We start from the raw sequence: 23,952 nt of genomic DNA, 5'->3' as shown, positions 1-23,952 counted from the left end.
GCACTTTTGCCTCAGTGTGTAATTGACAAAGACCAATCAATAATAGAGAAACAATGCAAGTTCTAGAAATGTAGTTGCATGGAAAACTAATCTAAATATAAGTAAATTGAAAAACAAATTTGGCAATGAACCTTATGGCTGAGATTTATGGGAGTATGTGACTACCTAGCAATGCCGTACACTTCGCCTTTGAATCAAGTCACCCCTCCTTTAGAACTTTTGGAATACCGTTTCATCAAACAACTGTTACTAAACTGGAATAGGTCACATGAAACAAAACAAATTCATTAATAATAAACAAGTTCAGGAGCAATTACAATAGGGAAATAAGTTCAATGGACTTCGACATTAAAAAGAAAATAAAAAACTGAATGTATTGAAAAACAAAGTAAATCTAGTGGGTTGCCTCCCACCCAGCGCTTCTTTATCGTCACTAGCTTGACTGCTAAGGATCCTCAGAGGTCCTTCAGAATGAGTGCCACCCTTCCTTTAGGTAGGTCGCCACCTAGGTATGGTTTAACTCTTTGTCCATTAACTTTGAAACTTCGATCTCCTTCAGGTGTCACTAGTTCAACAGCTCCATATGGTGACACACTTTTGACCAAGAATGGTCCAGACCATTTTGACTTGAGCTTCCCAGGAAACAGCTTCAACCTGGAATTATACAACAAAACTAGTTGTCCACAGTTAATATCCCTAGGCACTAAGTTTTTGTCATGATACCTTTTTGTCCTGGCTTTATAGATGAGTGCATTTTCATACGCTCTAAGCCTCATCTCCTCAAGTTCATTAAGTTTCAAAATTCTTTTCTTACCAGCGGCTACTTGATCAAAATTCAAGGCCTTAATGGCCCAATAAGCTTTATGTTCCAGCTCGACTGGAAGATGACATGCCTTCCCATATACTAACTGATAGGGTGAGAACCCAAGATGGGTCTTAAAGGCTGTCCTATATGCCCACAGTGCGTCATCTAATTTCCTAGACCAATCTTTCCTATTTGACGCAACTGTCTTCTCCAGAATCTGTTTCAGCTGTCGGTTTGAAACCTCTGCTTGACCACTAGTTTGTGGGTGATAGGGAGTTGCAACTTTGTGCTTAATGTTATACTTTTTGAGCACATTTTCAAGAAAATTATTGCAAAAATGCTTCCCCCCATCACTGATCAATACTCTAGGGGTTCCAAACCTAGTGAAAATATTCTTTTGAAGGAAGTTGACAACCGTTTTGGCATCATTAGCAACACATGGTATCGCTTCAACCCACTTTGTGACATAATCAACACAGACTAGAATATGGAGATAAGAGTAAGAGGAAGGGAATGGTCCCATAAAATCAATACCCAACAATCAAATGGTTCAACTTCAATGATTCCTTTTAGGGGCATTTCATTCCTCTTTGATATGTTACCTGTCCTTTGGCATTTGTCACATCTTGTGACGAAGTCGTGGCAATCTTTGAAAAGGGTGGGCCACCAGAATCCACTTTGCAAAATTTTTGCAGCTGTTCTTTCTCCACTGTGGTGGCCTCCATAAGCTGAGCTATGGCAGTGCCACATGATACTATGTGCTTCCTCACCTGCAACACAACGTCTAATCAAACCGTCAGTACCTACCTTAAACAGATAAGGGTCATCCCACAAGTAGTGGTTTGCATCTTTGAAGAACTTTTTCCTCTGAGGGTAGGTCAGATCATCAGGAACTATGTTGCCGGCCTTAAAGTTTGCCATGTCAGCAAACCAAGGTCTTTCTCCAATAGTAAACAGCTGTTCATCGGGGAACTCGGCCTTGATGGCCTTCTCCTTCTTTGTTACCTCGTCATTCTCCAGTCTTGAGAGGTGGTCAGCTACCACGTTCTCGACTCCCTTCTTGTCACGAATTTCAAGATCAAATTCTTGCAATAATAGGATCCACCTCAACAGTCGAGGCTTTGAATCCCCTTTTGTTAAGAGATATTTGAGAGCTGCATGATCTGTAAAAACAATGACTTTGGAGCCTATTAGATAAGAACGAAATTTTTCCAATGCAAAGATTACCGCAAGCAATTCCTTTTCAGTTGTGGAATAGTTAACTTGATTTTCATTTAAAACCTTGCTTGCATAGTAAATTGCATGAAAAAATTTGTTCTTGCGTTGGCCTAGGACTGCACCAACAGCATAATCACTTGCATCACACATAAGTTCAAAAGGTAAATCCCAATCAGGTGCAATGATTATTGGTGCAGTTACCAACTTGTTTTTAATCAAAGAAAAAGCATTTAGACATTCAGAATCAAAATTAAACTCGTTTTCTTTGACCAAGAGGTTACAGAGGGGTTTGGAAATTTTAGAAAAGTCTTTTATGAACCGCCGATAGAAACCGGCATGCCCCAAGAAACTCCTCACTCCTTTAACATTGATTGGTGGAGGAAGTTTCTCTATAACCTCTATCTTAGCTTGGTCCACTTCAATGCCTTTAGCACTTATCTTATGCCCCAAAACTATACCTTCGGTTACCATAAAATGACATTTTTCCCAATTCAAAACAAGGTTAGTTTCGGTGCATCTTTTAAGTACAGCATTTAAATGGAACAAGCATTGATCAAAAGACTTACCAAAAACAGAAAAGTCATCCATAAATACCTCAATGTTCTTCTCTATCATATCAGAGAAGATGGAAAGCATGCACCTTTGAAAGGTTGCCGGCGCATTACACAGCCCAAAGGGCATCCTTCGATAAGCAAACACACCGAATGGACAAGTGAAGGCAGTCTTTTCTTGATCTTCCGGAGCCACTGCAATTTGATTATACCCTGAATACCCATCCAAGAAGCAATAAAAGGCTTGGCCAGCCAGTCTCTCAATCATTTGATCCATGAATGGTAATGGAAAGTGGTCCTTTCTTGTTGCGGTATTCAACCTCCGGTAGTCTATACACATTCTCCAACCAGTGACGGTGCGGGTAGGTATCAATTCATTTTTTTCATTTGCTACCACCGTCATTCCTCCTTTCTTGGGTACCACATGAACTGGACTTACCCATGAGCTATCTGAGATAGGGTAGATCATACCTGCATCTAGTAACTTCAGCACCTCTTTCTTTACCACTTCCTTCATTGTTGGGTTAAGTCTCCTTTGAGGTTGAACCACCGGTTTGTATTCAGCCTCCATGTGTATTTTATGCATGCAATAAGCTGGACTAATACCCTTTAAATCAGAAATGGTCCACCCCAAAGCACCTTGATTGTCTCTTAACACCCTCATCAATTTTTCTTCTTCCAAAGGTGTCAAGGTATTGCTGATGATTACTGGTTTAGAGGCATCCTTAGTGAGAAAAACATATTTCAAGTGAGAAGGGAATTCTTTTAATTCTGGATTTTTCTCTCCTTCTCCACTCAAAATAGGAGCATCTATAGAGTGCTTACCCATTAATTCTTCTGTTTTTACCGGACCCAACTCTTGCTTGCTTGCTGCTAGTTGCTTCACACAATCACTTACTTCAAGATCTTCATCATCTTCACCTTTTTCTATAGAATTCACAATTGCACGTTCAAGAGGGTGTGTTGGTTGATGTTCACAAGAGTCATCTTTAACTATTTCTTCAACAATGTCAATCCGGTAACACTTGGGATTTTCATCTTTGTGCTTCATGGCCTCAAATATATTAAACACTACTTGCTCCTTATGGAATCTCAACATTAGCTCTCCTTTCTCAATGTCAATCAAAGCACGACCAGTTGCAAGGAAAGGTCTTCCTAGAATGAGTGGCATATCCTCATCTTCAGCCATATCTAAGATCACAAAATCTGCCGGGAACACCAAGTCATTAACCTTGACTAGCACATCTTCAAGCACACCGAAAGGATAAGAGATTGACCGATCAGCTAAAGTAATGGTCATTCTTGTTGGTTTTGGTTCCCCACACTTAAGCTTCTTCATCATTGAAAGAGGCATCAGATTTATACTTGCTCCCAAGTCACATAAAGCTCTTCCAATGTCTACCGGTCCAATGGAACAAGGGATAGTGAAAGCACCAGGATCCTTCAACTTAGGTGGCAGCTTCTTTTGAAGAATAGCACTACAATTTTCAGAAAGTGTTATGTTCTCATCATCCTTAGGCTTCCTTCGTTTGGTTAACAAGTCTTTCATGAACTTAGCATATAACGGCATTTGATCAAGAGCTTCGCCGAAAGGAATATTCACCTGAAGTTGTGAGAAAAGTTGCATGAACTTCTTGAATTGGCCTTCATCCTTTTCTTTCTTCTTTGAAAGGTGAGGGTATGGAAGCTTCACATATGATGGAATAACCTGTGGTTTGTCTCCATCTTTCAAAATTTGACTCTTTGACTTCCTCAAGATTGAATCTTCATCAATTAACTTCTCACTTTTTTCTCCCTATATTTTTTTCTTCCTTTCGTTTTCAACTACTCCATGATCATTTTCTTTTTCAACTCCACCCTCATCATTTTTTTCAACTACATCATCCTCCTCTACCTCAACTACATCATCAACCTTCTTTGGAGCATTTGGAACTAAAGGTGTCAAAACCTTTTTGCTCCTCAATTCAATAGCATTACAAGACTCATTCTTAGGGTTATCTTTAGTGTTACCTGAGAATCCGCCTTTACTTTGTTCAGCCAATTGCTTAGCTAATTGCCCCAGTTGAGTTTCAAGCAGCTTCCTAGAAGCTTCATTATTCTTTCTTTCAGCTTCTTGACTCTTCTTCATCTCTTCAAAGTTGCCTTGAGTCATCTTCATGAAGTTCATCATAGTTTCCTCAAGAGCTGATGGCTTCCTTTGTTGTTGTTGAGGAGGAGTGAGCATCTGAGAGTTCAAAGCATTGTTATTTGAGTAGCTTAGATTGGGATGCTTGTTGATGCCTGAATTGTAGTATTGATTCTGCCTTTGATAACCTCCCATGAAGTTAGCTTCTTCATTTGACCCTTCTGGAACACATTCACCGTTGGGATGTTCTTCACCACATAAGTCACACTTGATTGCAGCTACTTGTTGTTGTTTATGGGCCAAAGTGAAGCCTTGAAACTCCTTAGTTAGAGCTTCAATTTGTTTGTTCATCGCTGCTTGGTTAGCAAGGATAGCAGTTTGCTCACTTACTCCAAACACTCCTCTTTCTTTCTTCTTAGCTTCAGCACGATACTCATTTCCAGCCATGTTTTCTATCAAAGCTTGGACTTCATGATCAGTTTTGCTCTTGAGACTACCTCCCGCGGAAGCATCTAAGAACATTCGAGTGTTTGGTGTTACCCCCTCAGTGAAGATTTGGAGGTATTGCTTCTCGGTGAACTCATGATTAGGGCATCTCTTGAGAAGCAAATTGAATCGCTCCCAAGCATCATACAATGATTCACCTTCTCCTTGCTTGAAGTTAGAGATCTCCATCTTCTTGTCCCAATACTTAGACATAGGGAAGTATTTCTCCAAGAACTTCAGCTCTAACTCTTCCCATGTTTGGACAGTCCCGTTTGGAATTGTTAGCAACCAATCTTTTGCTCTTCCCGTCAAGGTGAAAGGAAATAGCCTTAGCTTCTTTTGTGCTTCAGTCACGGTGGCTGGTTGCACACAAAACTCGCAGGTTTCAGCAAAACGGCTCAAGTGTTCATGAGGACTCATAGCTTCAGTCCCATCGAATTGCTTGTCCCTCAAACCGTTGAGGACAGTTGTCTTGATGTCGAACGCTACGGGGTTAGCTGGTTGAAAAGTGTGGGTCAGTTGACCGCGATGAGTGGCTAACCCGTAGTCTCCAAGCTTAGGTCTTGGTGGTACAACTCCTTCTCCTTCCATAGTTGCAGATTTAGGAGAAGAGACTGTTTCAGATTCACTTGAGAGTTGCTCCGGTACTTGTTCTCGAACACCCGGTGGAACGGATTGAGCTAACCTTTGCGATCGGACAGCTTTCCCAAGTGCTCTAGCAGTTCTTTCAATTTCCGGATCGTACTCTAAGTCGTCCTAGCTCTGTTTACCTCGCATAAACAGCAAAATACCTTAGTAGCACTGCACAACGCAAAGTAATCAAGTGAATATGAAAACAGAAAAATAAAAAATTAAAAACAGAAAAATTAAATTGCAAAAACCCTAAATTATAACGTAATTGCCTTGTTGAAATAATTCAACAGTCCCCGGCAACGGCGCCAAAAACTTGATAGGCGTTTGGCAAGTGCACCAAATACTATCGAAGTAGTAAAAATATCGTTCCCACGAGGACTGTTTTTAACTTCAATTATTCAATTTCGTTATAAAAGTAGGATGTATAAAAGTTTGTTTTGTTTTGCCACTAGGCAGTAGATTTGGTTTGATTTTAAGAAATCAAATAAAAAAGTAAAGATTTGATTAAGAAAATAGGAGAGAGATGAGATCAGGTCTTTGAATCCTCTATGTTTCCCCTAATTGGTTACTGCACCTATTATTACTAATGATTCTCTAGTTTCACGATAGTTAACAAATTAGCCCTAATCAATCCCTTGAGTTAGGACCCTCTTTTTAAACTACAACCCCTAATTCCTTAGGTGGTCTAATAATCATCAAAGGTTTAAGCACGTTAACCTAATATCACTAACAAACGATTATCCATTCCTAGACTAACCATGTTTATTAGAACAATTCAATTAGGTCTAAGTCGAAAGCTATGGTCAGTAGTCATTCGATCTCACAAAATCATGTTTATATTTGATCAGGATATAAAAAGCAGTAAGAACAATTGAATTGAATGAAAACTAGAATATCATTAATAAGTAATAGAGTTTCACAGCAACATATGATCAATTAGGGTTACATAGGTTCATCTCCGACCTAATCTCTAAGAGATTTAGCTACTCATAATTGAGTTTACAAATAGCATAATCAATGAAAGAATTAAAACATACATAAACTGGGTTAGAGATGATGAAATCCTCTCCGCTGCAGCCTTCTGGGTGTTAAAATCGCACTTTTGTTCTCCAAAATCGTAACCCCTGTTCTTCAGATTGAGTGCAGTATTTATAGAAGTCATGGGCCTGACCCGTCAAAATCGCGCCGCGCCATGTATATAGGCGTGCCGCGATTTCCCTCAAACAGGGAGGATGTAATTTTGCTTCAAAAATCGCAGCACGGCTTGGAATTGGCGTGGCTCGATTTCCTTCGAACAGACTTCAATATTTAAGCTTTTTGCACTCCAGAACAGTATAAATTGCATGAGAACTCTATCAAAATGTCACAATAAGTCCCTAATATTACGTAATGACAGAATGTCATCAATAACATTCATATTTTTGAAACTCTGAAAGCGTATTTTTATGTCCAAAAGCAGTGCAAATGTTAATATTTAAGTATCTTTGTCCCGTCAACTCTAAGACTTCGTCTCTTGACCCTCCGGACAAAGAAACTTAAATAGGGGCAGCTGTTATACCCTAATTTTGGACCTAAAAATACTAGTCAATTCTTCTTTTCTTGCATTATAAGTCATTTGATATGTCTCTGATCAATTGCATCTGTCTCTGCATTTTATTTCAATGTTATTTGCAAAATTTACATGTAAGGGTATTTTAGTCATTTCCTATGTCAAATTTCTCTCAGTCTTTTAAAAATTTGTTTGAGTCTTTTCATTTGGTTAGAATAAGTCTCTGTTTCATTCTATGTCGAAACCCTTGCCAAAAATTGCATTTGAAGTCATTTTGAGTCAGTTTTGCCCCTAGGGGCATTTTGGTCTTTTCATGTGCCAAAGCCCTGTTTAAATCCTAAAAATTGTCTCTGAGTCTTTTAATTTTGGTTGTATGAGTCTCTGATTCAATGTCTGTTAAAAATCCATTTTTCAATTGCATCTAAGTCATTTTTAGTCGTTTTCAGCCCCAGGGGCATTTTGGTCATTTCACACGAAATTTCGGCAGAGAGGTACTTTAAAGTACCTCATTTAGGCCATTGGTTCATTTTAGTCCGTTTTGTCAAATTTTAATCGTTTCACTTTACGTTTTTTCCAATTTCCCAATTTTACTCAAAATTTTATTATTATTTGCATTTCAGTCCCTCAAAATTTTAAAAATTACGTTCCAGTCCTTTAAGTCTCAAGCTTTTGTTTTTAGTTTTTTTTTAATTGCAGTCTGGTCCTCAAATTTTAGTTAAATTGCAGAAAAGTCCCAAGAGTTTGTTACAAAGCCCATGTCCAAGTGGCGTTTTTGCATTGGTCCAGTCAGTTACAAGTCTAGTCCAGGTGTCACTATTCCATTGGTCCAGCCTGTCCAAGTGTCAGTCTATAAAAGGGGCCAAATCATCACAGACCCATTCAATACACGCCAACTCATAAACATAACCACAATCTCTCTCCAAAATCACAAGGATCAAACACGCAAAAATTTCCAGAAAATTCATCAAGAACACATGAACTTTAAACCCTAACCGTATCAATCTTCATCCAAATTCTACAAAACCATCACAATTCAACCTCAATTCTCCACTGATCCTCACGAAATTCATCATCAATCTTATGAATTCGACACAAATTTCACAGAAGCTTAGTCAAGATAGCTCCAATTTCGAAGAGAGAGTTCATTCGATTTGCATCAGTTCTCAGTGATTTTCTGAGAAAATCTCATCATCGAACTTTCTTCTCTGCAATACGAGCTCAAACTCACTATCGAGGTAGCAATTTTGAACGATCACAGAGACGAATAGTGAGAAGAAGAGGGATCAAAGCGAATCAGTGTCAGTTTGAGCAAATTCACAGAGACGAAGCGAGAGAAGAAGAATACGAAGCTTTTCACCGATTTATTTTCAGTGAAAATACGAAGATCCAGAAACTCACCGATTCAAAGAGGATTTCAAGCTCTCCGACGTGATTCTTGTCCCAAATCTCCGATTAAAATTGAGGTATCATCGTTCTCCTCTCTCTCTTTCTTTTGAAAAAGTTTTCATCGATTCAAAAAATGTAGATCTAGGTTTTATTTGAGAGTTCTTAAGAAAAAGAGTTACATATTCTAATAGAGGAGAGAGAGACGAAGAGAATGATGTAAGAAAATGCAAGATCGGTTAAGTTTTGACTCTCCGGTGACGGAAACCGCCACCGGCAACCGTACCGGAGAAATCCTTCTCGTCGGAGAAGAAGAGAAGTATTGCAGAGCTTCTCTCTCTAAGAGAGGTTTAGTGAGAGAAAGAGAGGTGAGTTGTGATGTTTGAACCGGCCCCTAAGTATATATAAGAGGTGAACCGGACCGGTTCACATAAACCAGTCTGGTTCACCCTTTGGTTCAACCTATCCTTTAATCCTGACCGTTTGATTCACTAGATGGTGACGTGTATGGCCTAGATTCGTTCCTACTGTGTGCCTAATCTGTGTTACTATGCGCCTTGCAATTCCAGCCTTCAGATCTAGGGTTTTGACAGACTTGGATCAATCCAACGCCTCTGAGGCATTTGGATAGTCCAAGATCCATCTGCAGCCTTGGGCCTGGACTGGACTTTTGTGCAGGTTCCCTTCTTTTATGATTTCTTGCTATTCCTATACTGCCTTTTGCTATTTGAACCTTCTACGTGTCTAAAACTCTCCACAAAATTCCAAATAATTTTCCATAGGTTCTTGATGATATTCTTGATGTTTTTTTGTGATATTTTCACATAATAAAATTTGAAAAAAATATGTATAGTTTTCTTTCCTATTTTTGTTAGAATTAGTAATTTTCTTGCACTTTTTAGTCTAAAATTCCTAAAAAAATTCATATAATTTTCTTGATAATTTTGTGGTCTCTTGTGACAAATTGTACACATTAAAATTGGTTAAAAAATAAGGTGTTAGCTTTCCTACTATTTTTGTGGTATTTTATGCTAAGAAATAAATGAAATTTGCTTGATTCCAATTCCAACCCTTGATAAATGTTTGTGGTTCATGATGGATGATTTTATGAGGATTTTTACTACTGTTTGAATGTGTTTTTTTGCTGGACATGTGCATGTGATGATTGGTTGCTTGCTTGGCAAGTTTTGTTTTGTGAATAAATGGTGCAAATAAGTCTAAATTCACATAAAAAATGCAAAGTTTGCAATGACACTCGGACCCTCATTTTAAAACCTGGATTTTTATACCTTGAAAGCATGTTGAATTGTGAGGATTATAGGTCACACTCAAGTCTTGCATTGATAATAGGATTTTAGGCTTATTTCACATTGTTTTGCTTGTTTTTTTTATGCTAATTTTCATTACATTTGTGATGGTAGCTTTGACTTGCTTTATATCTTGTGCTACTAACTCCTTCCATTTCATGTTTCATCATTTCATAAGCATCTCCACTTCATCCCATATTCATCTCTATTTCTTTCTTGCAATTTAATTTGTACCAAAGTTAGAATGTAAACATTTAGGAGTTTTTGTAATATTTTCCTTTATGCACTTTTAATTTCTTGGCAAAGAGGCCATAGAATGTATCTAGGGTGTGATGTAAAGGACAATGGACTCTAATGATGTACACCGACACAAGCACCGACACATGCACACACATCACTATATAGTTAGAATATGCATGTTTAGATGTATGTTTAGGATTGTATGTTTAGATGTATGTTTAGGCTTTAGACTTAGAAAAAACCAATTTTCCAAAAAATATGAACAAACTTCACTCAAATCTTTTTCACAATAAACTTTGGGGTCAAAACCCCATTGATTTTCCTTTTCGTTTTCTTAATCAAATCTCAATAAATTTTAATCACACTTTGACTTGTTTTTGCAAATAACTAATCAAACCCCACTCTTTTCTAAATCTCATGCCCTTGAGGCCTCTTTCTATTCTTCAAAACTCCATTTTCCAATTTAAAATCAACCAACAAAAACAAAAACATTTTTTGAGAGAGAACTACGGTGGATTTGATCCCTTAAACGGGTACGTAGGCAAGGAACAAAATTCCTTCAATTCAACTAAAATAAAAATTCAAACACATTCTTCTCCCTCCAATTCTTCACTTAGAAACTCTTAGGTTTAATAAATACTTTTCAAAATAGCATTTAAAAATAAAGCGCGCGCGTAGAAATTAAAGACGGTTCCTATAGGATACTATAGTCGTTATGGGTGCCTAACACCTTCCCGTAGCGAAAACAACTCCCGGACCTCGATTCTCAAGGGTTTTGCTTACTTTTTCCCTTCCCAAGAAAAAAATAAGATATCACCGATTTAAAAGGTTCAAACGTAATCAATGTTTGACACCCAAAAACCAAGATAAAACAGGTGGCCCATGGGAGGCCTCAACAAAATTATCCAGCCTATCAACACATTGCTGCCATCACACCTGCTACCAATACCATCCAACCACCAAATGGCCAACCTCAATTCTCACAATATCCACAACAACCTCAATTCCCACAATATCCCCCACAACAATATCCCCAACATCAACAATATCCTCAACAACAACAATACCTTCCACAATATCCCCAACAACCATACCAACAATATCCTCAACAACCATACCAACAATATCCCCAACAACCATACCAACAACAAAAGCCTCGGCCACAAAATACCAGATTAAAAATTGACCCAATTCCCGTGACATATGCAGAGTTACTCCCAGGGTTGCTCAGTAAGAATTTGGTTCAACTTAGAGCACCTCTTCCAGTGCCAAAGAAACCACCGGCATGGTATAAACCTCACCAGACTTGTGCTTTTCACCAAGGGTCCCCAGGTCATGATACTGAGAACTGTTATGCCTTGAAGAATGCAGTCCAGAAGCTGATCGATGACAATAAGATAACCTTCACAGACTCCGCACCAAATGTTCGAACCAATCCGTTGCCAAACCATGGTACCGCAACTGTCAACATGATCGAAGATTGCCAGAAGACTCATCTCATCTTGAACGTCCAACACATCCGGTCACCTTTGGTCCCTATACATACCAAGATGTGTTAAGCGTCTCTCTTTGAACATGATCATGCCGCCTGTGAAGTGTGTCTTCTAGATCCTCAAGGTTGTCAGAAAGTAAAAGATGATATTCAAGGACTTTTAGACCAAGGAGAACTTGTTGTTGAAAGAAAGTGTGATGATGTATGTGTTATAACTTCAGAGGAGCCTTTGGAGATATTCTACGACAGTCGAAAGTCAGTTGCTGCTCCTCTAGTGATCTGTTTGCCTGGTCCGATGCCTTATGCTTCTGAGAAAGCCATTCCTTATAAGTACAATGCCACTATGATAGAGGACGGTCGTGAAGTTCCAATACCACCTTTGCCGTCTGTAGGGAAGGTCGCTGAAGTCAGTAGAGTGCTAAGAAATGGGCGTATTGTTCCTGTGGTGCTCCCAAAGAAAGCTAGTGCTCCGGTAATCGAGGAGACCCAAGCTAAAGATCCCAGTGCAGTCAAAGATATCGGTCAGTCTAGTGGGACCAATGCAAATTCTGAGATTGATGAGATTCTCAAGCTAATCAAGAAGAGTGAGTACAAGGTGGTTGATCAACTGATGCAGACTCCATCAAAGATATCTATAATGTCGCTACTGCTGAATTCTGATGCTCACAAGGAGGCTTTAATGAAGGTCCTGGAACAAGCTTTTGTGGACTACGATGTGACTGTTGGTCAATTCGGAGGAATAGTGGGGAACATCACTGCATGCAACAACCTGAGTTTCAGTGATGAAGGGCTTCCGAAAGAAGGAAGGAACCATAATCTGGCTTTGCACATATCTGTGAATTGTAAGACCGACACTTTGTCAAATGTGCTGATAGACACCGGTTCGTCTCTAAATGTGATGGCCAAAACAACTTATGACCAGCTCTCTTACAAGGGTACACCTTTAAGACGAAGTGAGGTAATGGTAAAGGCTTTTGATGGTTCGAGGAAGGATGTCCATGGGGAGGTGGATCTGCCTATTACAGTTGGGCCGCAGATCTTCCAGATTACATTTCAAGTGATAGACATCCGAGCATCATACAGTTGCTTGCTAGGTCGCCCTTGGATTCATAAAGCTGGGGCAGTAACCTCTACATTGCACCAGAAGCTGAAGTTTGTGCATAATGGGAAGCTGATAACTGTGAATGGGGAGGAAGCTCTGTTAGTAAGCCATTTGTCGTCTTTCTCTTTTATCAAGGCCGACAGTGTTGAGGGGACGTCATTCCAGGGACTTGCCGTGGAAAAAGAGAATACCAAGAAGAGTGAAGCATCTATCTCCTCTCTGAAAGATGCTCAGAGCATAGTACAAGCTGGAGGATCTGAAAGCTGGGGGAAGTTGATAGAATTGCCAGAGAACAAGCGTCGAGAAGGTCTGGGTTTCTCTCCGTCAACTGATTTGCCTTGGAATGTCGTCGTGCCAGCAAGAGATACTTTCCACAGTGCGGGCTTTATTAATGCCCTGTCAGAAGCCAATGATATCATCGAAGACAATCCTGAGGGGATACCACAAAGCTTCGTGACTCACGGAGGGTCTAGCCACAATTGGGTCGCTGTAGATGTTCCTTTTGTCGCTCACTTATCCAAGTAATGCATTTGTTTTTTACGCTTTTTCAAAAAAAATCCTTTCGCCCCGCCCCAAGCGAAAGTGAATCTATCTAGGGCCCTTTGCTTCAAGAAATTATCATCAATTAAATAACAATGTCGTTTTGTTCCCGACTTTTGTTTTATTTTTTCTTTTGTGCTTTTTCTGAAAAAATGGTAAAACAAAAACCAAAAAAAGATATAATTCACCTTCGAAAAATCTGCATTTACTTATTTTCTAAAATCATCAATCATGTGTGCAGATTAAACATCAATGAACCCTTTGAACAACATAGCCCTATGATCTCTCCCAACTTTGAATCCCCTGTGTTTGAGGCGGAAGAGGAAGAGAATGAAGAGATTCCCGATGAAATCTCTCGGTTACTTGACCGAGAAAGAAATGCCATTCAGCCTTATGGGGAAGTAATAGAGGTGATCAACTTGGGTACTGAAGAAGACAAGAAGGAGGTCAAGATTGGGACATCACTTGAAGCAAGTGTCAAGAAGCGAGTAATAAAACTTCTCAGAGAATATGTTGATATATTTGCTTGGTCGTACAGAGATATGCCAGGCCTAGATACTGATATTGTGATGCACCGTTTGCCGTTGAAACCTGAATGCCCGCCAATCAAGCAGAAGTTGAGGAGAACCCGTCCTGATATGGCCCTCAAGATTAAAGAAGAAGTGCAGAAACAGATTGATGCAGGTTTCCTTGTCACATCAGAATACCCTCAGTGGCTTGCCAACATTGTGCCTGTTCCGAAGAAGGATGGTAAAGTCAGAATGTGTGTTGATTACCGTGATTTGAACAAGGCTAGTCCCAAAGATGATTTTCCACTGCCTCACATTGATGTATTGGTTGACAGTACTGCAAAATCCAAAGTTTTCTCCTTCATGGATGGTTTCTCCGGTTACAATCAGATCAAGATGGCACCCGAAGATAGAGAGAAGACATCTTTCATTACACCTTGGGGCACTTTCTGCTACAGAGTAATGCCATTTGGATTAATAAATGCGGGTGCTACTTATCAGAGAGGTATGACCACTCTTTTCCACGATATGATACACAAAGAGATCGAGGTTTATGTGGATGATATGATTGTCAAGTCAGGTACCGAAGAAGAACATGTCGAGTACTTGCTGAAGATGTTCCAACGGCTAAGAAAGTATCAACTCCGTCTAAATCCTAACAAGTGTACCTTTGGTGTAAGATCCCGAAAGCTTCTGGGCTTCATTGTCAGCCAGAAAGGTATTGAAGTAGATCCCGACAAGGTCAGAGCTGTCAGAGAGATGCCTGCTCCACAAACAGAAAGACAAGTAAGAGGGTTTCTCGGACGACTGAATTACATCTCCCGTTTTATTTCTCATATGACTTCAACATGTGGGCCGATATTCAAGCTACTCCGTAAAGAGCAGGGTGTTGTGTGGACAGAAGATTGCCAGAAAGCCTTCGACAGTATCAAAGAGTATTTACTAGAGCCTCCAATTCTTATCCCTTCAGTCGAAGGAAGACCATTAATCATGTACCTGACTGTGCTAGAAGATTCCATGGGTTGTGTGCTCGGACAACAAGATGAAACTGGAAGAAAAGAACACGCCATTTACTATTTGAGCAAGAAGTTTACTGACTGCGAGTCTCGATATTCCATGCTCGAGAAGACTTGTTGCGCTCTAGCCTGAGCTGCCAAACGCCTTCGTCACTATATGGTTAATCATACTACTTGGTTGATTTCTAAAATGGATCCGATCAAGTACATCTTTGAGAAGCCCGCAGTAACGGCAAGAATCGCCCGGTGGCAGATGTTGCTATCTGAATATGACATCGAATACCGTACCCAGAAAGCAATCAAAGGGAGTATCGTTGCAGATCACTTAGCTCACCAACCAGTTGAGGAATATCAGCCTATCAAGTTCGACTTTCCTGATGAAGAAATTATGTATCTGAAGATGAAAGATTGTGACGAACCGTTATTTGGAGAAGGTCCAGATCCTGAATCAAGATGGGGTCTCATATTCGACGGAGCTGTTAATGTGTACGGTAGTGGAATTGGGGCAATCATCATTACTCCTAAGGGTGCACATATCCCCTTCACTGCCAGGCTGACATTCGACTGTACAAACAACATGGCAGAATACGAAGCATGTATTATGGGTCTCGAAGAAGCCATTGACCTGAGAATTAAAATCCTTGACATTTATGGTGACTCAGCCCTCGTAATCAATCAAATCACAGGAGAATGGGAAACTCGTCACCCCGGCTTGGTTCCCTACAAAGACTATGCAAGACGATTATTGACCTTCTTCAACAAAGTCGAGCTTCACCACATTCCTCGTGATGAGAACCAGATGGCAGATGCTCTAGCGACCTTGTCTTCGATGTACCAAGTAAATCGTGGAAATGAAGTGCCCTTGATCTGTATCAGACGTCTTGAGAGACCTGCTCATGTATTCGCTACTGAAGAAGTTGTTGATGACAAACCATGGTTCCATGATATCAAGTGTTTCCTTCAAAGTCAAGAGTATCCACTTGGCGCTTCTAATAAGGACAAGAAGACTCTAAGAAGATTGTCTGGCAATTTCTTTTTAAACGAGGATATTCTGTATAAAAGAAACTTTGACATGGTGTTGCTCAGATGTGTGGACAAGCACGAGGCAGATTTATTGATGCATGAAATACACGAAGGCTCTTTCGGAACTCATTCTAGCGGGCATGCAATGGCTAAGAAGTTATTGAGAGCAGGTTATTACTGGATGACGATGGAAGCTGATTGTTACAAGCATGCCAGGAAATGTCATAAGTGTCAGATCTATGCTGATAAGATTCATGTGGCGCCAACTGCACTCAATGTTCTTTCATCTCCGTGGCCTTTCTCTATGTGGGGCATTGACATGATTGGCAGGATTGAACCAAAAGTGTCAAACGGGCACCGTTTCATTCTAGTGGCTATTGACTATTTCACCAAGTGGGTTGAGGCTGCATCCTATGCTAATGTGACCAAGCAAGTGGTAGTCAAGTTTATCAAGAATCATATTATCTGCCGCTACGGCGTCCCTAACCGCATCATTACAGACAATGGGACGAATTTGAATAACAAGATGATGAAAGAGTTGTGTGATGATTTCAAGATCGAGCATCATAATTCTTCGCCTTACAGACCTCAAATGAATGGTGCTGTCGAAGCTGCAAATAAGAACATAAAGAAGATTGTTCAGAAGATGGTGGTGACTTATAAAGATTGGCACGAGATGCTGCCCTTTGCATTACATGGTTACCGTACTTCCGTACGCACATCAACAGGAGCAACCCCTTTTTCTTTGGTATATGGTATGGAGGCTGTACTCCCCGTAGAAGTCGAGATTCCTTCAATGAGAGTTCTGATGGAGGCTGAGTTATCGGAGGCTGAATGGGTTCAAAGTAGATATGATCAATTGAATCTGATTGAGGAAAAGCGCATGACGGCCCTATGTCATGGTCAGCTATATCAAAAGAGGATGAAGCAGGCTTTTGACAAGAAAGTTCGCCCCCGTGAATTCAAAGAAGGTGATCTTGTGCTCAAAAAGATTCTTAATTTCCAACCTTACTCCAGGGGCAAATGGACGCCTAATTATGAAGGTCCATATGTTGTCAAAAGGGCCTTCTCTGGTGGTGCCATGACTCTTCAAACCATGGATGGCGAAGAACTTCCACGTACTGTAAACACGGATGCAGTCAAGAAATACTTTGTCTAAAAATCATAAGAACAGCTCGGTAAGTCGAAAACCCGAAAGGGCGGCTTAGGCAAAAATGAGCGTCTCGGTGGACTGAAAACCCGCATGGGCGGTCCAGGCAAAAGTTAGAGACATTAAACAGAAAATCATCCTGATAGGCTGAAAACCCGAAAGGGCGTTCTATGCAAAAGTTAAGGATAAAAAAAGAAAAGACAAAGCAACTGCATCCAGTCTGGCGCAATCCACTTGGGGCATACCTGCTATCAAAGGATCTCCAATCTGAAGCATCAAAAGCATCAGGATTCAAAGTTGTTAGGGAGAATAGGGTTATGAAGTTCAAAGTACCTCTCCATTTTTAATTACCATTTTTCAAAACTTTGTAGAGATCTATGGAGTCGCGCCATTGGCAGGCCACCATTCAATCAATAAAAATTTGAGCCTGTTTCCTTTATTTGAGATTCTCATTTCTTCTATTTCTCAATTTTATTCTATTTTGATGATAATACTTGAAGCAAGTTTCTTAAAATCTTTTGTGTTTCTTTAAAAGCATAAACAAGCAAATGCAGCTTATTTGAACTTGTTAGTAAGAGAAGGCGCGTCTACTTTCACCTCAAGGATGGTCGAGTCCTGACTAGCAAGCATGGTTTGACACTGTGGGAAGCCTTCAAAAAAAATAAAAAAAATAATAAAAGCTCGCTAAGTCGAAAACCTGGAAAGGCGGCTTAGGCAATAGAGAGCGTCCCGGTGGACTGAAAACCCGAAAGGGCGGTCCAAGCAAAAATTAGGGGCATAAAAAAGGAATATACTCCCGGTGGATTGAAAACCCGAAAGGGCGATCCAGGCAAAAGTTAGGGATTCAAAAAACAAAGAAAAGGCACGACGACTAAAATGTGTCAATGGAAGAACATTCTGTATCGGCTTACAAATGGCGATTTCTTCCAGGCTTTCAATAGAAGACATCGGTTGTTGCTTTGTCCCCAATGTGTTCATCTCCAAGGAAGTTTGCCGAGTGTTTGTACTGCGCCATCAGTCCATCTCCCATCTTACTTGTCTTGTCTCGTCTCATCGAGTCACCTGTCATATACGATTCATACAGTCATACAAATTACATTCATACATTCATACATTTATACATTCATACATTGATACCTTCACACATTAATGCATACACAACATATATCAATTCATACGTGGTTGCATCAGTTACCCGAGGTCTCGTTTGGTCATGTCCTTTCGTTTCAGTCCCCATTTGTTTCAAGCTGCCAGTCCTAAACAACGGACCGCTCGAGTCTACATTTTTGTCTTATTTCAAGCTGCTAGTCCTAAACAACGGACCGCTTGAGTTTCCCTTTTATCTTGTTTCAAGCTGCCAGTCCTAAACAACGGACCGCTTGAGTTTCCTTTTTATCTCGTTTCAAGCTGTCAGTCCTAAACAACGGACCGCTTGAGTTTCATTTTGTCTTATTTCAGGCTGCTAGTCCTAAACAACGGACCGCTTGAGTTTCCTTTTTATCATGTTTCAAGCTGCCAGTCCTAAACAACGGACCGCTTGAGTTTCATTTTGTCTTATTTCAGGCTGCTAGTCCTAAACAACGGACCGCTTGAGTTTCCTTTTTATCATGTTTCAAGCTGCCAGTCCTAAACAACGGACCGCTTGAGTTTCCTTTTTGTCATATTTCAGGCTGCTAGTCCTAAACACTGGACCGCTTGAGTTTCATTTTGTCTTATTTCAGGCTGCTAGTCCTAAACAACGGACCGCTTGAGTTTCCTTTTTGTCTTATTTCAGGCTGCTAGTCCTAAACAACGGACCGCTTGAGTCTACATTTTGTCTTGTTCCAAGCTGCCAGTCCTAAACAACGGACCGCTTGAGTTTACCTTTTGTCACATTTCAGTTTGAAATCACTTTTTTATTTTCTTCAGTGTCATCCCCAGTTTAACTGTTCAAGTGATGTCGCTAAAAAGTTTGTCTTCATTAAACTATCGTCCCCAAACCGATACGGTATTAGACAATCTCTTCCCCAGTGCAACTGTAATACCCCAGCGGAGTCGGATCCCTTTCTTTCACGAATTTGGGTATCCTGTTATTGTTTCCGCCCCAGTCAAATCGTCGTTGCCGTTCTGCATTCATACTTGCATCATGAGCATTTCACAACATCTTAGGTCCAAAATTGGTGTACTTCTGTATTTAAGTCTCTTTGGTCCATCGAATCAAAGACTTCATCTTCAAGTCTCCGGACGAAGAAACTTAAATAGGGGCATCTGTCATACCCCAATTTTTGACTTAACGTCCCACTGACACGTGTCCTCTGTCCCGGAATATTCTCTGACATTTCAGTTAAAATTTCGGCAGAGAGGTATTTTAAAATACCTCATATTTTGGTTCCGAGTCGGGCCCTCTTCTCTCAATTTTTTTTATTTTTTTATTTCATCCTTTAATTTTAGTTTATTAATTTCCATCTTTTATTTTTTCTTTTAAAATCCATTTTTTTTTCATTTATTATTTAAGTCTTTTTTTATTTATTTGTCCAAATTAGTGTCAAAAAAAAATGTCCAAAAATAGTCCAATAGGTCCGAAACTGCATCTGTCGAGGCTAAAAAAAATTTTCTCAGCTGCGCCACAATTCCAGGGATGTCGACACTATTTCCAGATCAAAACGACGCGCATACTTCCTCCCAAAGTTATGTCCTTTTTCAGCAAAACCCTCGTACTATAAATCAAAACCTACAATCACAGAAAACAGACAGAAAAATTTCACCAAACCCTAGCCGCAACAGACACAAGTTTTCACGATTTCACAACAATTTCATCACACAAATTCGGATCCAGTCCAAACAACACAACCCCAGTCACACCAATCGACCATAACCCAAACTGAAACCACATAAGGCCATCGCACCATTCACAGATCTAGAACAACATTCAGATTCAGAATCTCCGAATTCAAAGCATCTAGTCGAAGGAAAACCGGATTCACAAAAGGTAGTATTTTCTATTTTTCGATCTAGGCCGATTGGTATTAGTATTGATAATTTTAGGGCTAAAAATTGGAAAGAGGAGAAGAAAACAAGTAGAATAGATCAAAAAAAAAATAAAAAAAGGATTTGCAGATTTCGGTACGGCGGCGCAGCCGCCAACCGTCGCCGGAATCTGGGTTTTCGCGGCGGCCTTCATAAGGCTCGCCGGAAAACTCATCGGAGATGAAGGGAGAAGAGAGAGGGAGCGGTAGACAGAAAAAGAAGAGAGAGAACGGAGGAAGAAAAATGAATGAAATAGGAAACTCAAGCCTATTTATAGGCGCCTTCTAATCCTGTGAGCGAGGGTGCACGCTCTAACGTGTACCCTCACCTTCCAGATCATCTGATCCGAATCAAAGGGCCCAGATCGAATCTGGATAAGCCCAACGCGTCTTCTGTCTCTTTTAGGACCCGGTCTGCATTTTTAATTCCTGCGCCCCCTGTTTTAACTGTTTACACCCCCCCCCCCTCTGTTTTCTATTCTCATTATCTCTCACGCATTTTTTAGTACTTTCCAGCAATTCAATTTTTATTTCTCATGCATTTTTATTAGCTTAGGTTTATTATCCTGCATCTTTATTAATTGTCCATGCATATTTATTTTTTGTTATTTATTTCATTGCAAGAATTAGCATGTAATTAGGTCGTTTGTAATATATAAATAAAAAAAATAGTGTGGGGGTGTGTGTGTTTTATTTATTGTTTTACATATTATTATTAGGGACTTTGTGGTGGTCCAACGCCACCATAAGTCCACGCGCATTTATTTCTACCGCTCCGTTAGTTTATTTCATGCTTTAATTAATCAAACATCAAACTTTTTTCACAATAAACCTTGGTTCCAAAAACCAAGTGATCTTTTCTTTTTTATTTTCTTAATCAAATTCTAAATCCACTTAACCATATTTCAAGTCTATTTTCTTTAAATTAAAAAACACAAACCAACTTACTTGCCACTTGGCTTTTCCTTTTAAAATCTTTTTTTCAAAAACTAATAAAAAATACAAAACCAACAAAAAAAAATCAATTTCTACCCGAACTACGTGATTTTGATCCTTCACGGGTACGTAGGCAGAGGACTCGTCCTTTCAAATCAAATTAAAATCAACATTTTCTTTTCTTTTTTTTCAATCATCATTTATGTTCATTTTTATTTTTATCTCTTTTAAATATAAGCAAGTCTAAAGCACAAAGTGTTAAATTAAACCAAAAGGTTCTCGTAGAGTACTACGAATATTTAGGGTGCTAATACCTTCCCTAAATATAACCAACCCCCGGACCCCCCAATTTAAATAAATTTTTTTCAAAGTCGTGAAATAAAAAGTGAGTCAAAAGCTAATCAAATAGCCTTGATCTCCGAAAAATGACGCGACAAGTGTCATCTGATAAACTGAGACTCTGATTGTGTGACTGAAATGATTTATGGTTTGAGCTTGTTTTTATATAAAAGGGGGAAATAAAATGATGTTCTACATTCAGGACAAGTTTGGGTATGAGTTCAGGGTGGGTATACCTATATCCCCGTTAGTCATCCCGTACCCATGTTTTGAAATCGGGGAAAACTCAAATCGAGTCAAAGTGGGGAAAAACCTGTCAAATTGAGTTTGGTTCGGATGAGTACTCGCGGGTATGGGTTTTGTTACCATGCCTAGATACAATACATAAAAAAAAATCAATTTAACTAATTATTATGTGACTGATTGTTGTCCCATGTATGATTTGTACAACAATATTGGTTAATGTCTAATTAATTAGAGAGTAATGTTTGTCTTGTGTTTTTTTTATAGTCATTCTTTGAAAGGATATAATGATTAATAATGAATAAGAATTAAAAATAATAATTTTATAATATGACATTAAGATAAACCAAAAAATGTATGAAAATCATTTATACAAAAGAAATAATCTTGAAGATGTGTAAATTTATGTAAAGTAGTTGTATTTCTCATAATAAATACTAACCCGTGTATAATTTATAAATGAGAAAGATTTTGTAACTCTCTCAAAGTTATCTTATTTGTGATCATTCAATTGGATATAATTGATTAAATTTAGATGTAAAAATATGTATAAGTGAGAAATAGTCCTATGCTTTTTTTTTTTGTCAAAAATAATTCTTGTGCTTTTTTCTTTTTTATTTACTCTTTTTTTTCCCGTGTTTTTTTTAAGTATTGGTTTAAAATGTTTTTCCTATATTTTTATATTATTCATAAGTGAAATGTATTTATTAATGTTTTTATTAGAAACACACGATGAGATAAAATCACATGTACGTCATAAAATTTATTTTTAGTAAATGTAAATTAAATATATGACAAATTTGTTACGAATTAAAAAAAACGACATTCAATAATTTATAGATTTTTTTATCATGATAAAAACCACCTCTTTAAAAAAAAAATTAGGACCAGTTTTGTTACAAATTAAAATAAAAGTGATTTTGATATCTATCAATTAAGAGAATTTATAAAAATAAAGGGTTAATTATGTTTCTAGTCCCTATAAAATAGCGACCTTGTAAGTTTAGTACATACTTAATTTTAATAGCATTTTTAGTCCCTAATTTTGTTTTTCTGCACTGAGTATTAGTCCCTACTCAATTCAAATTTGTTTAATTTATGCTTAAACTCTTAAATTTTTGAACAATTTTTTGCAGACATGTTTAGAACATTACTAAAAGTTCGTCCGCAAAAAATTATTGCAAAATTTGATTTCTACATCCAGATTTTATTACTTTTTATCTTTAACTTTTGTCGTTTTAAAAAATTCATATTTAATTCATTTCATGTCAGAAAATTCTAAATTTTAGTAAACGAACCTTTCATAGTGTTCTAATCTTGTCTCAAAAAAATCGTTCAAAAATTTAAGAGTTTAAGGATAATTAATCAAACTTTGTTTTAGCAGGGACTAAAATTATAAGTAAATTTTTTTTATAGGGACTAAAAATGCTATTAAAATTAAGTAGGGACTAAACTTATAAGGTCGCTATTTTATAGGGACTAGAAACATAATTAACCCAAAAATAAATCATGATTTATTTTGTTTGGTTATTGTAACTAAAATCACATGTTTTTGTTACAAAATTAACTATAAAAAAATGGATTTTTTTTGGTTACAAAATTATATCAACTTTAATAATTAGAGAAATATTAACTTTAATAATTAGAGAAAGATAATAGATTGTAAATTGTTTTTAACTCTTTAGATATTTAGAAGTTGAATTATAGAAAAAATTATTTTGATTGGGATTAAGATTAAGTTTGTTTGTTCTTTAAAAAAAGATTAAGTTAGAGTGTTATCAAGTGAGTTTGTTTTAATTTTTTTTTAAGAGAGAAAATATAGGGGGAGGTTGAAGCAAAAGACACAAAAGGAGATAATTTTAATGACGACTCAAAAAATTAAGAAGGGATAAGATTGTATTTTTGGTAAACATTAAGTTTCATAATTAGATAATAGATATTGTAACAAATTCCTTATAACAAATATTGTAACAAATTCTTCCGCGTGATCTCCTCTACATAACTCAATTCCTCACCAACAAATTCTATTGTATACGTTTTGGAAGGAAGGAAGTAACTTTGAAGGAGGTAGAGAATCGATTATCCTAAAGGTGAGTTCCCTAAATTAAGCTTGAATTTTAATAGTTAGAATCACAATTGTTGATTATAAATAATGAGTATATGAATTTATTAATAGAGGCTCTCTTATTTGATTGGGAAAGTATTGATTGTTATATCTATAATATCGAATATGAGTTTCATATATTTTTCACTAAAGTATTGGAAACGATTTCATGCAGAGAAGCAAGCAAATTTTCTGT

At 38.2% G+C, this 23,952-nt stretch overlaps 1 protein-coding gene and 1 non-coding gene across 2 annotated transcripts; both read left to right on the top strand.

The window, feature by feature from the left end:
- Positions 1-5,276: 5,276 nt before the first annotated feature.
- LOC146905040 (small nucleolar RNA R71) lies at positions 5,277-5,383 on the top strand. The gene has a single exon (XR_015020930.1). It is a non-coding gene; the product is annotated as a small nucleolar RNA R71 (small nucleolar RNA).
- A 6,117-nt stretch (positions 5,384-11,500) lies between these two features.
- On the top strand, positions 11,501-15,089 carry LOC146905039 (uncharacterized). The gene is made up of 4 exons (XM_085728427.1): positions 11,501-11,585; positions 11,669-11,749; positions 11,858-13,412; positions 13,673-15,089. Exons 1-4 carry the CDS (start codon positions 11,501-11,503, stop codon positions 15,087-15,089), a joined length of 3,138 nt encoding a protein of 1,045 aa, XP_085584553.1.
- The last annotated feature ends 8,863 nt before the right edge of the window (positions 15,090-23,952 follow it).

This window comes from Medicago sativa, chromosome 7 (genome assembly GCF_051527215.1).
Source record: "Medicago sativa cultivar Bolivia chromosome 7, Bolivia_mono, whole genome shotgun sequence".
In the NCBI taxonomy this organism is placed as follows: Eukaryota; Viridiplantae; Streptophyta; class Magnoliopsida; order Fabales; family Fabaceae; genus Medicago; species Medicago sativa.
Note: the sequence above shows the minus strand (reverse complement) of the source record. Positions and strands in the feature narration are given on the sequence as shown.

Bases quoted from the DNA above. Each gene is read 5' to 3' on its own strand.
- LOC146905039 (XM_085728427.1), top strand. From the start codon at position 11,501: ATGCAGAGTTACTCCCAGGGTTGCTCAGTAAGAATTTGGTTCAACTTA. The intron at 11,586-11,668 runs GTATAAACCTCA...TGAAGAATGCAG, and splicing joins CCAAAGAAACCACCGGCATG to TCCAGAAGCTGATCGATGAC. The intron at 13,413-13,672 runs GTAATGCATTTG...TCATGTGTGCAG, and splicing joins TTTGTCGCTCACTTATCCAA to ATTAAACATCAATGAACCCT.